The sequence below is a fragment of the Podarcis gaigeae genome (genome assembly GCF_964106915.1).
Source record: "Podarcis gaigeae genome assembly, chromosome: 5".
NCBI lineage: Eukaryota > Metazoa > Chordata > Lepidosauria > Squamata > Lacertidae > Podarcis > Podarcis gaigeae.
In genome coordinates, this window is record NC_139681.1 from 89,350,666 (window position 1) to 89,367,003 (window position 16,338).

General features: G+C 45.0%; 1 protein-coding gene across 5 annotated transcripts in view; it reads right to left on the reverse strand.

The window, feature by feature from the left end:
• Positions 1 to 923: 923 nt before the first annotated feature.
• The window catches only part of TBL1XR1 (TBL1X/Y related 1), a 178,862-nt gene continuing 163,447 nt past the window's right edge, over positions 924 to 16,338 (reverse strand). For all 5 annotated transcript variants that reach the window (XM_083739633.1, XM_083739637.1, XM_083739636.1 and 2 more), the window contains exons 11-16: positions 16,007 to 16,128; positions 15,239 to 15,313; positions 12,820 to 12,947; positions 11,312 to 11,477; positions 9,739 to 9,840; positions 924 to 7,455 (exon numbers count right to left, since the gene is read on the reverse strand). In XM_083739633.1, coding sequence (XP_083595759.1) covers positions 7,429 to 7,455; positions 9,739 to 9,840; positions 11,312 to 11,477; positions 12,820 to 12,947; positions 15,239 to 15,313; positions 16,007 to 16,128 — 620 coding nt within the window. In that variant the 3' untranslated portion in view covers positions 924 to 7,428. The remainder of the gene's footprint in view (positions 7,456 to 9,738; positions 9,841 to 11,311; positions 11,478 to 12,819; positions 12,948 to 15,238; positions 15,314 to 16,006; positions 16,129 to 16,338) is intronic.

A 16,338-nucleotide genomic window follows, 5' to 3' on the forward strand; every position in this document is an offset into this window, starting at 1 on the left:
CGACAACTGGGAAACACTGGCCTGCCGAGTCTCCAACTGGAGAACAGCCTTTACCAAAGGTGTCATGGGCTTTGAAGACACTCAAACTCAGGACGCATGGGAGAAACGTGCTTGGCAAACCCTCACCGTGATCAACTCCCAAACCTATGTCCCCACTGTGTGGATCCAGAATTGGCCTCCACAGTCACTTACGGACTCACTGTTAAAACTGTTCATGGAAGACAATCTTACTCAGCTACGAGTGATTGCGAAAGAAGAAGCAAGAAAGCTGCATTGAAATGATCTCCCTGGAGTACAAGCCTGGGCAGTGCGTATGGAGGTCCTGGCCCACCCAGACCACAAGACCCTCCCTCTCAGCCTTGCTGATGCATTTCAAAGGAAGGCAGAGCAATATGCTTTGCAACCAAGTTGCCAGAAATGAGGCTTTTACTCCTCGTTTTTACTCGTTTTACTCCTTAGTCTTCTCTTCTCCTGAAGACATGCCACAAGGATAACCAGTGGTAAAGTCAGTTTCAGGTCACAAAGTCATAGCATTGGCTCAAGCTCAGAGTAGGATTCAGTTTTAGGTTATACAACACAGCACATAAGCTACTGATAAGTGTAAGGATAAGCCAAGTTAAGTTCCAACTTTTTGGTGAAAACTAAATCAGCTTTCAAACTGATTGCAAGTTCCAACTTTCACTTAACGAACCCATGAGTTCATCTGCAGTGTAGGCTTGGTTTAAGGTTATCATATCCCTGTTTAAAATTATTGAGTGGTTGTTTTTGTGTTGATTTATTACAATTCTATTCTGGAATTGCCATTTACTGCTTTGCTTTCTTTGCTGGTCGATCTGCCCAGAGGGCATTTGTGTTGGACGGTTTGGAATAATTTTTTACAAACTAAAAGTGAAACTGAAGGTGAAGAGACCATATAGCCAGCATCGTATCAAAATATATTTTATTCTGGACCTCTTTCAGATCTGATTCAAATTACACTTGTCAGAGCAATACAATGCAAAGGGGGGAACTGCAACAGAAAAAAAAAATGTGCCTAGAAACAGTTTAAGAAAAGGGCTTTTGAGAAGACAAAATCATTGTGATGTGGAACCAAAATACATCATAAAAGGTGTAATTAACATGGGTCCAGGACAGTATAGAACATCTATATCAGTCTTCTTTAGACAATAAATCATGAAAACTGAACAATAAAAAGTCTTTCTGAACAAGTAAAAAAAGAAAAGAAAAAACCTGTCACATGGGCTGGTTTTACACTTGTACAACATTTGTAAATTTAACTGGATATATAACTGAAGTGATGACGACATATTTTTTTTTATCCAGTGCTATAGGTAGGCTCACAGAAGTAGACCCAAAATATTAGCAACTCCAAATCGGAACCTTTTTTTTGTTTGTTTTGTCTTTTTTTTACAACTACAATGTCAAAGTCAGGAGAGAGAGTAGTAGAAGGAAAAGAAGAGTTTACTTTTGTATTATAGGTGACTGACTGACTTCCCGCGGCCTGTCGAGAGAAACGATATCGCAAAGCACACAGGAGAAGCAACCACGAAACAAGAGTTTGACTTCCTGAATTCATCCACAAATGCAAGAAACAAACCCAAATTAAAACTAGAGGAGCACATTCAGGCTTGGCCACAATTCTGGGACTGACCAACCTTGCATTGTCGAACCCAGCTGTTTTGAAGATCCTGTGTCGTTATGGGGCTGGCAATTAAAGAGACGCCAGTTCACCTTACAGGATAACCCTGTCGTAGCTTCAAGAGTCTTCTTCCTCAAGAAGACTGAAGGCTCCCGATATCAAACCTTTGCTGCTGTCCACCAAACCGAGAGGCTTATCCAAAAAATGACTCCAGTTTGGCTCATGTGCATGAATCCCGAAAGGCAGGAAGCCAGCAAAGAAGGTACCTATTAAAGGGTTTTTATTTATTTCTTTTAAAAACAAAACTCAGCATGGAAAGGAGGAGCCACACAGGATTTGAAGAATTGGAGGTGGGGACTGTCTGTGCACTGAATGCACATCCACCTCCTTTTAGATCCGAAGTATGGATATTCTCTCTCGCTGGCTTGGTATCCATATGCCATAATGCTGCCCCCTTCCTACCAATTCAGGAAGTAATTGCTAAATTAAGCCAAATGACTATGGCTGACGGCCATTTCCAGATTCCCCTTGCTCAGCTTGTGAGATTTTCAGCTCACTGCTTCTGAGAGTCAACCTTTGCAGCAAGTTTGTTCTCACCTACAGTTGGGGGGGGGGTCGTTTTCCCTTTGGAGATCAGCAGGATTTCTAATCACGAGAGATTGCGGAGCGGATCCTCTCTATTTTGCAATGCTTCTTGCCCCCCTCCCTCGCAGAAAGGGTTTTAGATGAGTTCACGTCTCAGTGGCAGTAGTCAGAAAAAAGGAGAGGAAAAAACCATACCGCCCAATTTCAGAAACACATCTAGGGCTGAAGACCTTTGTGGGCAAATTTAGAATACTAGGGCAATGCATATGTTAAAAGCCGACCAAAATAGTGGTACTGGCCTGGTGTGGACTTGTGATTGTTTATTTTTCTCATTGGCCAACAAAATTATCATTGCTCTTAGAATATGCTGAGACCAATTTAAGCCCCCGTCATATTCTCTGCCAGGACACTTTAATGATACAACCCAGCAAAGATGGATGTTTTTAGCCGGAGCCTCACTAACGTGTACCTACATCTTAGTTTCACCAAGGCTTGCTGTTGGGACTGAGACTGCAGCATAGCCCCATCCAATTTTTCACCATTGTTATGATGGTTTGGCTGAAACTTGACAGGCATTCCGTCATCCACGCAATGCTTATCAAAACCATGCTCCAACTTTCCCCTCTTAACACGTGGCAGGAAATGCCAGTCAGATGCAAAAGCTAGAGCACTTACTGTTCCCCACCCTAACCCTGCGGAAAGCCACCTAATTAGACTTTAATTTGATTTTGACCTGCTTTTAGGAGGTAATTTAATTATTGTTTGATTTTTATACCAATGTTATATATCTGATGTTAGCCGCCCTGAGCCTGACTTCGGCCGGGATATAAATAAAAGTTGTTTTTTTAAAATATTATTATTATTATTGCATTAACTTGGGAAGCTTTTTTTCTAAAAATGACTTTCCATGACCACTGATGGTCATGATGCCCCTCTATAGATGTCCCTGCAAGAGATGCCCTAAAAGCCAATTTCAGGGAAAGAGTATAGTCATGGCAAATGCATCTCCCCTGTAAAAGCACGTCACCGTTACGAGTGAAAGACAGGGTTGAAGGCCCCAATATCTGGGGGCTGACCTCAAGAGTTCCAGATGAAGATTTTCCTCCCTGGAATTCCTGTATAGAACAATTGGCACTTGAGAAGTTCCTTCTAAACATGCCGACCTGTCGTCCCCCGTCAAATGCCGCCTTTTACATGCTCGTCTCATGCTGAAGACGAGAAGCTGGTTCAGAACTGGAGCAGCACTGTGGCAAATCGATAAAAGAGGACAGCAGCAAAACCACGGGCAGCTTCAGGGCTGAGGTTCGAGCAGCCCACACCTGCGAGAGACCGCAGCCAGGTGACGAGGGCTGTTTTCCCTGCCCTTGTGATCTTATCGGGGGGGGGGGGGACCTGTGCCGTTAGCTGGTTTTCAAAAGCAGCTTGCACTGGGGGATTTAGTGAGATGAAGAGGCTGCAGTCTCAAGAAAGGTGGTAGTGGGAGGAGAGTTTTTTGGGGGAAGGCTCATGATGCAAACCTATCTGAAATTTTATTCTCTGAAGTGCAGCCGGGGAGGGGCTACAGTCTTGCGAAACCTACTGCGTACTCTCGACCGTCACGACTTCAGTGGGAATAGGCGCATAGCACTCGGGGCAAAAGTTTGCAGCTTGGGTGTTTCGGCCCACGACAATAACACCCCCCTCTTGAGTGGTGCCTGGCTTTGGAGTTTGGGATCCGGCCCACGTGATCTCAAGAGAGAGAGAAAGCGGCTGAGCATCTTCTGGCTCCCGCACATGTATATACACACACACACACAACTAAACGACGACCTTGAATTGTGTTAGAAGCAAAAGCGGGGGGTGGGGTGGGAGAAGGGGGAATCAGCCCAGGATTTGGTGATAATGAAGCCTCGGTAATGTCTGCATGCTATCTCGTACGTAGGTGGTGGCTAGAATCAAATCACAAAACAAACAGGAAAAAACCGAAAAACGGAAAGAAAAGCAGCTAAACGGTTGCAAAACCAGAAATGTGGACGTTGCTGAGGAATCTTGCAGCTGTGTCAAAAGAGTTTCAACACCATCAATGTTTTTATACAGTTTTGTAAAGTCCGCTGAAATATCCGTTCAACAGCTTGTATGAAAAATGAACAGACTGTCCATATCAAAATACAAAAGTACTATCAAGAATCACCTCTGACTTTTTTTCTTTTAGATTTAAGTTCAGTGCAATTGACATTTGCGTTGCTAAAGGGGGGAGGGAAAGGGGGGGAGCCGTTTAAATATATTCAAAACAAAAATCCCCAAACACATTTGTGTCTATTTCTGGGAGCACAGTTTAAAATTATTGCACAGATTTTTTATTTTATTTCATTTTACATTTTTTAAAACTTTTTTTTAAAAATTATTTTAATAATGACAGAGGTCAGCAACAGTCCTGGACCTCCAGCAATAAAAAGCACAAAAAAAAAATTCTTTCAAGTGCCAGATATTCAACAGGTTAAGAGTTTCTTACATATCAAAATTCACAGGGAAATTGTTCTGAACATCTCGAGCCTATTCCCAAACCATACAAACAGCTGGTAGAGAGCCGTATCAGATGACTGACTGCCCTTGTGGGTATAAATCTTCCTTTTGCTTGTTTTGTGTCAAGGTAGCAACTCCCCCATTAGTAATAACTGATGTGTTTGTGTGTATTAAAAGTAGGCTAAAATGGTTGCCATGCCGTGTAAGGCTGAGCTGGACTCCCAACTGCCTCAAAACATGGTTTCGTGCGCACAGAAATCAATGCTAAAAAGCCCAAAACGTCATCGGCTAAAAAGAAGAGACCAAAAGCTGCCTTCTCTGCATTAGGATCAATCTGCAACGAGTTATATAAAGCAAAAGTGGGGGGACCTGTGCCTGTCCGGATGCTGCTGGGACTCCAACTCCCATCAGCCCCCAGCAAGCACGGCTAATGGTTATGGATGATGGGAGCTGTAGTCCAGATCTGCAGGTTACTGTCTAGGGCTTTGTTATCGAGGGGCAAGCAGCAGAGAGATTGGGCCGGTTGAGAGGAGGGGGAAATTCGCTTTGAAAAGGGGTGGGGAATTGCATGAAAACACTGCGCATCAGCAGTACTGGTGGAAAATCTGCTTTCACTCTTTTCACAAAGCTGATGCTACTGGGGTTTTTGCTTTACTCAAATACGTGAGCGGAGAGCAGTTCTGCCACGGCCACCTCTCGCTGCAAGGCGAGGAAAAGCAACGCTTGAGATAAGAAACACCACTATTGATACTGGTCGTATTTTTGCACTGGATTTTTTTTTTTTTTGGGGGGGGGGAATGTCGCAAGCCCATATGGAAATTATGGAATGGGAGCAGCAGGGCGAGATCCATGCCTCTGATGGAAGTCGATTTGCTTCATCTTGAAATAAATCAGGAAACAATACTCAGATTCCAGCCCCTTCCTCCCCACCTCCCCGGTTTCCTTTCAGATCTAAAAGGGGCCACAATTTGTTTTGAACTTTTGCCAGTGCCAAGGCTGGTTCGGCACAGGCGTAAAAACTGCTCTCCGTCACATTTTGGATGGACAAAACCATCTCCAGTAGGACGCTTCCATAAGTGAGCAAACTGCTTACCTCGTCCCAGTATTAGCAATGAGTTGGCAAATAGATTTCTGTATTTTTTTAATAATAATTTTTAAAAAATTAAAAATAAAAAGTGTGTGTATGTGTCTTGTGTCGGGCACTACTCACCCACCCCAAACTCAAAATACTTTCAATTAATTTGGACTTTGGTGACACTAGACATCTGAGAAGGAACAGGCGAAGAGTCGCCCGGATGTTGTAGCAGGAAAAAAACCTTGCCCAGGTGAATTTGAGCACAAACCGAACGATCCGTTTCCCCTCACGTTTCTTTCCTTCTTCGCAGCAGTTGCGCAGTTAGGGCTCTAAGACTATAGCAATGGGTTCAAAGAAACTGTCAAGCTACAGCTAAAGCAAAAGTTGAATTAGTCCTGTGCTGATGTTTTGGAATGTCCATGCCTTGGTGGAACCAGGACTGGGGCAGTCCAGAGCCACTCCTTGCAGATACACCATGGCTGTGTCTGTGTGCGCAGGTCCCTATGCAAATATAAAACGTAACACACAAACTTCAGGTGGGTGCAAATAGCACAACCCTGATCCCTCCATTGCGGGCATGTGTTCCAAACACCAGAGTGTCTATGTGTGTGTATAAACACACCCCTGCACTTTCTTAATTAAAACACACAAAAATAAAATAATGTACCCTTTGATGTTTGCCTGAAATGTCTCAAGTAAGGAACGACTGCTTTTTGGAACACACTTTTATAGATATACTTATATCTAAAGGCCGAACCACCCCAGCTCCCTGGTCTGTGAGCCCATGAGTAATGGATCTTACGTCGGTGTAAAGGAATGTCAAACTTACAATGTTCCGAGAGGTTCTCCTTTGCACTTCCTTGCCTCCCTGCCTAAGCTGTGGACAGGGAACCACAACGCCTTCAAGATGTCCCTACACCTTTAAAATAACGCATTCAGAAAGGACAGCTGCAAAACGTTACACACACACATACACCCTCCCCAATTCTGAGCAAAAATAAGGGGGTAGGGGGTGTTAAAAAGCAATGTACACAAAAACTGCTCGTCCGCTACGAAGAAAGGAAGCCAAAGAAGAAAGGAGGGATGGAGGGGAGACAATAGGGGAATTCCATTTTTAAAAACCTTGAAGAAGGGAGGGGATGCAGAAAGGGTGGGGGGCAAGGGAAGGAGGGAGGCAGCCACCTGCAACTTCCCCCAATTTGGTACACACAATGAGCTGCTCCTCTACGGTTAGATCTCTCTCTCTCTCTTTCTCTTCCTGTTTAGTTTTTTGTTTTCCCATTTTCAAAGATGCTCACATGTTATTTTGGGTGGGGTGGGGTGGGGGCACAGCAGATTCCAGCACTTGGTGAACAGGCTTCACAAGCTGTGAAAAAACAAAAAAACAAAAAAACCCAACAACCTCTTGTCGTCTTCTTCAGGGTGTTAATCGTTTGCCGTGTGTCTTGTCTGTTTTCGCTTTTTTTTTTTTTTAATACACAGTATATGTATATAATTCTTTCTCGGGTTTGGCTGTAGTGGAACTGGCCATGGTTCAATTGGGACTATAGCAGTACATGGGTCAAGGGGACAGTCATTTTGGCTATGTACACATTCATAGTCGGTCCATGGCTTCCAACTAATAGCGCTATTTCCGTAGGTCTAGTACACAAACCTGCAAGGGGAGGAGAGAAGGGGCGGGGGAAAGTGGGGCGTTAAGAAGTCTATGAAACAATGGACTAATCCACAAGAATATACATCTTAAGAGCATCAGTTGCATACAACAGAGAAGAGGCCGATTGTCGCCTTCCACAGATAGGATATCTCTGACTCATGGGTGCTAGGAGGGGATGAAAAATTCGTGTTTTTGCCCTGGGCCTATGTGTACTCCCTCCCGCTATTAGCAAGCACTGATACTGAGCGTTGACAGCTGAGAAACAAAGGGCTGCCTCTAATGTAAAGGTAAAGGGACCTCTGACCATTAGGGTCCAGTCGTGACCGACTCTGGGGTTGTGGCGCTCATCTCACTTTATTGGCCAAGGCAGCCGGTGTACAGATTCCGGGTCATTTGGCCAGCATGACTAAGCCGCTTCTGGTGAACCAGAGCAGCGTTCGGAAACGCCGTTTACCTTCCCGCTGGAGCGGTACCTATTTTTCTGCTTGCACTCTGATGTGCTTTCGAACTGCTAGGTTGGCAGGAGCAGGGACCGAGAAACGGAAGCTCACCCCGTCGCGGGGATTCGAACCGCCGACCTTCTGATCGGCAAGTCCTAGGCTCAGTGGTTTAACCCACAGCGCCACCCACCTCTAATGTAGCACTAGGTTAAAGTCACTCAGCAGTATTCTTTTGTTTTGATGGCTCAATGTTATCTGCCTGCAGAATGATGCTGCACAAGGGAACGTAGAAGTAGCTTGCTAGTAAGAATGTGCATACAGCATTTACGCAAAATGGTTGCATTCGCATTCTCTGCTGCACAACATCAAAAGTTGCCCGTCTGCTGGCAGAAGAATCCTTGAACTAGCGGACAGGGAGCTCCGGGTACAGCCCAAGGTGGCAGCAATCAAGACTCTTACAAGAGCCCCAAAGTTTCCAGAAGTACTAAAAGGCCTTTGGGAGGGGGGCAAAAAAAGGGCGCCCAAAAAAACCTGAGCCCCAAAGAGGACTGAGCATGCCCAGTGCCCACAGAATGCTAAGTTTCTTTTGGTAGGAAAAAGGAAAGCTTGGAGGGGGAATGGGATGGTGTGCGTTAGAAAAGGGCATGGCTGGCACCCTGAGCTTGAGCCCTGCAGCATTTTGTTGCCGGTCCTCCTTGCTGTACACACTGCTGAGTTAAATGGATGTTGGTAGTGAACCTGAGCGTTTTGCTTTTTAAAAAATCAAAACAAAACAGAAAAAGTCTTCTCTTGTTCCATGTTCCTCGTGCCTACGGGACCGCCTCTCCTGGTATGCCCCGTGGAGGACCTTAAGGTCCATAAATAGCAACACCCTAGAGGTCCCGGGCCCTAAGGAAGTTAGATTAGCCTCAACAGGAGCCAGGGCCTTCTCAACACTGGCTCTGGCCTGGTGGAATTATCTGTCTCTTGAGACCAGGGCCCTGCAGGATCTGATCTCTTTCCGCAGGGCCTGTAAGACAGAGTTGTTCCACCTGGCCTTTGGCTTAGAATCAGTTTGATTCCCTCCCCCTCTTTCTTTTTCCTTTCTCCTCCTATGAAGAGACTGCACCCTAATGTTTTAATGTTGTATCTTAAGCTTTTAAATTTGTATTTTAATCAACTTGTTTTTATTATTGGTTGTTAGCCGCCCTGAGCCCGGTCTTGGCTGGGGAGGGCAGGGTATAAATAAAAAAATATTATTATTTATTATTCATGGAGGAATAATAATTTCTTCTGTAGTCCGTTTTACTCCATTTTACCCGCTTCTTCCCCACATTTGCATGCAGTCATGAGAATCTCAAAAGAATGATTGGAAATTCTTGTTTTGCGGTAGCGCCTTGGTTGGAAACAATAACATTTGAACTCTCTGTGTCAGATCTGAATAGGCGTGGCAATTTGCTTGTCCCTGTAAGAAGCAGGGTGAGGTGGGGGCAGAGTAAATGGACCGTATTTGGGGGCTGTCAGGAAACACAGGATCACAAGAGGGCAAGCAGGAAGACCCATCACTGTCTCCACTCAAACAGGAAGCCGCTAATGGTCTTTCCTGTTTGGGAGGGTCAAATGGCCAACCTGGATGGGTGGAGTTGGTCTAAGCCTGGCAACACTTCACTGACTACCTATGGAGATGCTCCAACGAATGCTTACTTTTTCATTTACTGGTTTCATGAAGTGCTGCATTAAGTTATATTCCCACCTAGTTTGTCACACAGCAATGGGTCTTCTGGCTTGTTTCAAGAAGCCTCTACATTTCCAAGCTCACTCGGATATTCCAGGAGTGACAAATTGCAAGAACCTGTGTACTTACTGAACCATCTGAAGCACTCGCTCCAACTTTGTCTCCTCCTGCATTCCAGCAAACCTCAAAAATGCCTCCTGTTCCCCGGTAACTATGCACTAGAGCACCCGTCTGAAAAAGAAAGGGGGGGGGATAGAAAGCAATTAAAATACATTGTCATCCTTGTTAATATAAACACATACCACTTGATTTTCTGTAAGTATGCATGCATTCGAAACCACCTACATTCTAAACACATTCTTTTCCTGTGTGGAATACAGATCTCCAGTAATAAGGAGATGATGGGTGACAACGGAGACATGAGCACATGGACTATTCTCTGCAGTGCCTTTCTGTGCCTGTGGGGGAGACAGAGAGCAAGGCGGAACTCTCCGACAGGCATAGGCAAACTCGGCCCTCCAGATGTTTTGGGACTACAACTCCCATCATCCCTAGCTAACAGGACCAGTGGTCAGGGATGATGGGAACTGTAGTCCCAAAACATCTGGAGGGCCGAGTTTGCCTATGCCTGCTCTACGAGGTCCCTTCCATTTGCAAGTGCCATGTTCTAGAGCAGGAAGTCACTGCTGGTCACAAGGAAGGGGACAAACAAATGGAACAATGTGCTGTGCTCAGCCTGTTTAGTGCTTCTGAACTTAGCCCAGAAGCAAATTGGAAACCGGTGCAGTTGAGCTCAAAGGATTCTATATGCCCTCTCTTAACAAGCCACAGCATTCTGCTTAAGCAGGACTTATAAAATGATTTTGGGGGCTGCCAGCCACTATTATAGTCCAGCTAGCAGAATATCAATACGCATAGACCCAGGGGGTGGGGGAGCATATGCACAATGCAAACCCTTCTGGTTGCTTTTAAAAATGCCTCTTTCGCAGGGTCACTTCTGAAAGAACACTGTGCTAATAGAGACTTTTAAAAGCAAGGGGAAAGTTAAATGGGAACTAGTCTTCTGAGACTGTATTTGTGACCAGGGAGGGTCTGACTGGCATGCAGGAACCTATTTTACGAACCTATCCGTTCACCTTAAAAAGCCATTTCTGTGCCAACGATATAGCTTGCGGAAGAGCCAACTCTTGCTTTTGATGTTCCCCTCCTTCTTAGATAACCCTGTTTGTTCAGACCCTCTTAGGGCAGAAATCACAACTGAGTATTGCATTTTAATGGGAGCCCTGTGCTTGGCAACATGCGCTCGCTCTCTCTCTCTCATAAACATTTGGGAAATCCTTGGTTCAAAGGAGACGAATGGCTGGGAGAAAGAAAACGAAATGCTCAAGCTTCCCCTGGCATTCAAGAGGCATGCCGGACATGAATGGTGAGGACTACTGCTGGGAGGTTCAACAGCAATAAAGGGCCACGTTCTCTATCACCAAGTGTTGCCATTGTAGAAGCAAAGAAAAGACCCCAAACATCCTGAAAGGCATCATCATCATCATCATCATCATCATCATCATCATCATCATCATCACTTAGCCCCGATATTAAAAGCTGCCCTGGCAAATCCGATTGAGGAATGTGGGGCAAGAACCCTAAGAAAGAAAGGAATTTAAATAAAATAGCTAAACACAAACCACCGCCCAAGTAGACGCACCTGTGTATTCCAGATGTGTACACATTTGTCGAAAGAGCCACTGGCCAGGTACCTGCCGTCAGGACTGAAAGCTACACTGTACACAGGTTCTTGGTGTTTCGTCAAGGTATGGATGCAGATCCCTCTGTCTACATCCCATAACCGAACTGTAGAATCGAAAGATGCACTGCCGAGAAGGGAAAGAACGGGAGGAGGAAGCAATTGCTGTCATTTCAATATTGACTTTCGAATGTATTTACCTATGCTTTCTTTCTTTAAAAAACAAAACCATGCACCGGGGGGAATTAAGGGTGGAGGGAGAAAAGCAAAAGAATTAGGGGAGTGCAGCAGAAAACGTGCATTAAAAGGGCTGATCTTTCATAATCAGGGCTGTGTAGGCGCCTGCCCCCCTGTAACAACCCCCTTGGACCCTACAATCGTAACTGTATATAGACTTTAGCTTCGTTATTATAACGACCTGTTTCATTATGATTAAATATCCATATCTGGATTTCCTCGGGCTAGTTGGCACTTACCTACCGTAGATTCCGGCATATTAGGTGCCAGCAACTGCCAATTTGAGGGGGTCAACTTATTCACCCAGTCTTATACGCAGCAGCTTTGCTGGGCAGCAGAAGTGGGCGGTGGGCTCCACGCCGGGAGGAAGCTGCCCAGCGAAGCCGGTTTAGCATTGCTGGGCGGCTTCCTCCCGGCGTGGAGCCCGCTGCCCACTGCCCAGCGAACCCATACCCGGTGTATAAGACGACCCCCAACTTTTTAGAGCATTTTCCACCGTTTAAAAGTCGTCTTATACGCCGGAATCTACGGTAGGTTGCGAGAATTGCAGCGTTCTGCAAAACAAGCAGTATTCCAAGAAAAAGCCTAGGACATTATCACCCTGGGGCACTCCTGAATTCGGCCACATCCCCAACATACGTTTAAAGTGCATGGCTTCACCCAAAGAACCCCGTTTGGTTAAGGAAGCCGGGAACTGCAGCAAATGGAACAATGTGTTGTGCTCAGCCTGTACTGTACTGCAGCTCTACGAGGGATAAGCTACAGTTCCCATGATTCTTTGGGGTGAGAGGAAGTCATGGGCTTTAAACGTTCAGTGCAGACTTGACCTTCGAAATAGGATGAGGCACTTGTAGCTGGCTCTGTTTGCCCTCCAAAGGAGAATGACGAGCACATGCTCAAATACACAAATGAGCATAATAGCAGGCTTCTTAGAACATGCAAAGGGTTGAAATGGGGACAAGGAGGGGTGCACATACAAGCCCCGTCCAAAACTGCCTGGGCAGCTCTTCAGATCTTTCTGCAATTGGTGGGAAGATCTGAAGAGGTGTGTATATTTTAAGGTGTTCAATTGAGCATGGTTTGAGACCTCCCTGTGAGAGGCAGGCCCATCAATCTGTGGACCCCGATTATCCCCCCTCGCATTGGGGAAGTCCCCACAGTTTAATCCTTCATGTGCCGAGGATAAATTTTGATGCCTTAGCATAGCTGCTCTCACCCCCTGACAATATTACCTTGCTAACATAAGATTGGCATTTGGGTTGTTTGTTCCTGGCCCCGTAGGACTCCATTTGATAGTATAAATTTCTTTGTTGTGTGCTTGTAGATCGTGGACACAACTATCTTGTTTCATACTCCAGATCTAAGAGAGGTCAAGAGAGAAGAAAGAGCGTATCAACTTTCTGCGCAAAGGGTTTCCTGGCAAATATCGTAACCCTCTCCCTTCCGCCAAAGCAAAGAAACACACAGTGCAAATGAAGACACTTTACTCCGGAGGTTTTCAAGCCCAATTCTTTCTTTTTTAAAAATAAAGTTTTTTATTTATACAACAAGAAAAAGAACAAAAAACACAAATACCAAATTTGGTAATTTGGTATTTGTGTGTAATTTGGTATTCGGGCCCAATTCTTATGTGAACTCAGCACTGCATTTGCAGGCGCTCGGTCACCGTTCTGCAATCCGTCCTGCGCACCGCTGTGGCAATTTCCACTGCATCCAGCGCCAAAGGAGGCTCGTTGCAAAGCATTGGAATAATAATAATAATAATAATAATAATAATTTATTTATATCCCGCCCTCCCCAGCCGAAGCCGGGCTCAGAGCGGCTAACAATAGTAGAATGATAAAACATTCTAAAATCATTTCATTATAAAATTAATTCAAATCAGATTAATGGCAACCATTGGGCTAGAGTTCTGTGAGGATCGCCAAAGGAGGGGGGTCAGGCTGTGCCTCAGCCAAAGGCCTGGTGGAACAGCTCCATCTTGCAGGCCCTGCGGAAAGATGTCAAGTCCCGCAGGGCCCTAGTCTCTTGTGACAGAGCGTTCCACCAGATCGGAGCCACAGCCGAAAAAACCCTGGCTCTGGTTGAGGCCAGCCTAAAACGCAAAATAAATGTGTGGAGAGCTGCTTCATGGAGGCGGCCTCCCATTTGCAGTGAACTCAGATGTTCTCTGTGGAAGTGTGGATTTAGAAAGGACTCTGAGGGTGATCTCGTCCAACCCCCTGCGATGCAGGAATCTCAACATAGAATCATAACATTGCTAAACTTCACATGCGTATGGGCTGAGAATGTGCTTTCGTAGGACGGAAACCAAAACAAACAAATAAATAAATTCCAGTGTGTGGTTAAAAACGCTGCAGGGTATCCCTCTCTAAAAACCTGCGGAACTGCTGCTGGGTTTATATAAAGGGAACCGTACTGGCTAGTTCCGAACAATACTGGACTAAATGAACCAATGGTCTGACTCTGTAGACTCAGCTTCCTGTTCCTTTTGTTGTAGACTATAATCCTCTGGAACAGCGGCAATTCCTGTCCTGTGTTCTAAAAGGCAGCCGCTCAACAAAGACACCAGGGTGGTATTTAGCTAAGTTTTACTCAGAATAGATCCACTGCAATTAATGAAGGTCAACAAGTTAGGTCCATCAATTTCACTGAGTGCACTCCCAGTAAAATTTAGTCGGATGCCAACCTGGGGAAATGTGTTATGCTAAAACAAGTGAAACAAGGGGCTAATACGAGCTGATAGCCACACCAAGTGCTTTTTAAAGTCAGGAAGATGAAGCAAGTCAATTAAATTGACTGACAAGTTGAGGTAGCGCAAGGAAAACGAAGGTCTTCCAGTAACATTAAATCTAGTCATTGAACACGTAACAAAGCCTCAACATGCTGGGATTGGGATTAGCAAAGGTGGCTTTAGGAGCAAATTCATGAGGACAGGCTAATCAATGGCTATTGGCCAAGTATCATCCAATACTCAATACTGGGGAGCAAGCTGTCATGACTAAGGTCTTTGAGGGCAGAAACTGGAACATACTGGAAGATAATTGTTCATTCTACAAGGTTATTTTCTTTTTTTACCGATAAGAGTTGGAAATGTTGTTTTATGTTTTGGCTATCTCAAGGTCACGCTGAGATAGATAAATTTGTGCGCTCAGCGAATTGGTAATTCTTTCTTACTTTCATTTTCGACCTTGAACGTTTGCAGATTTCTCTGAAGTTGTGTGTGTGTGTTTTGCCTTCCGTGTATTTTTTTGCCTTTCGTGAAAAATTCCTCTTTTACTGATGGACCTTTGATTCTGCATGTTTTATTACTTCCAAGACGTATTCACTCCAAATATACGTTTCTGCAACTCTGCTATTCATCAGGACATGGAGCGCCTAGGATTTTAGGCCGATTCCTGTCACAAGCAAGAGAATGGGGGCATCCAAAAGGAGATTTGACTTGATGGGCTGTTCCAGCAAGATGTTTCTGATGGTGTTATAAGACTCCACGTCCCATTTTGCCTAAGACGACTAACAACATTGCCAGTCAAAAGAAGGCTAAAGCCTTCTTGGATACATAGCGATAAACTCCACCTAAGAACGTGACTGAAAAAGTATAGCACAAGTAGTTTATTATAAACCCAGATCACCCGGTGTTGTACATTTTACCTTTAAAGTCATGTCATCGGAACAAGATGCCAGAAGGTTACCAGTGGGATCCCATTTGATTGCGTTAACTTCATTCTGAAATTTAAGAGCAAGAGGGAAGTTGATGTCTCCCACATAAGAGGACGGGGAAATAAAAGGCAAGGCTCTTCCAATTCAGCGACAACACGGCAGCAGCATTAATCCAGAAGGAACAGTGCTGAAATTTGATGGAACATGTCTGGCTTGAAATTATTCAGAGACAGGCAATGGATACAGCAGGCTCTATTGGGCTTGGCCCATTACCACTCAGATTGCATCCAAAGCACACTTACGAAAAGGTTTGCTAATTCAATGGGGCCTCCTTTGGAGGAAAGATGCTTAGCTTAGTAACAGCACCATGGCACCATCTTTGCCTGTGCAAATTGTACAGTCAACACAAAAGCTATATGGGGCACACACAGGCTATGCCTCCCCTTACAACCGGCTGAGCTAACGTAAGAATCTGTAAAGTACTGACAACTTTCAAAACAATCCAAGAATCCATGCCTGGAATCTGGAACAGATCTCTCATGAACTGACGGGAAACGCTGTGATCTTATGGGAACTGCAGCTTGGGGGGTGCAGGTCCTTCCTGGAAGTAACATATGGCGTTAGGTTGAGGTGACACGGCAGCAGGAAAGCTCTGAGCCATCCGGCAACAGGATCACATCTCTTAACTTTGCTCCATATGTGCAGCTTATACTAAACAAGTGGAACATTGCTTTAAAAACAGAACAGAACTATACTTACGGTGTGGCCCTGGAAGGTTTTGATGGGCTTATCCTGGCCTAGTTTACAGACGTGAATACACATATCTGTGCTACAGGAGGCGAATGTGTTGTTGCTCTGCCAGTCAACATCTAACGCTGGTGCTATTGACAGACGAGACAGACAAAACGTTAAGCAGAAACATAACCACCCCCCTGTATTCATGTGCAAACGGTATCAAGGCATTAGCCTAGAGCAGAGCAGAATGTAAAATTCAGAGGAGTTTGCCCTTCTCGCTCAATTTCATCTTTCTATATGGTTCTTATATACAGTGGATCCTCGGGATGTACCGTCCTCCTTACAAACACTTCGGG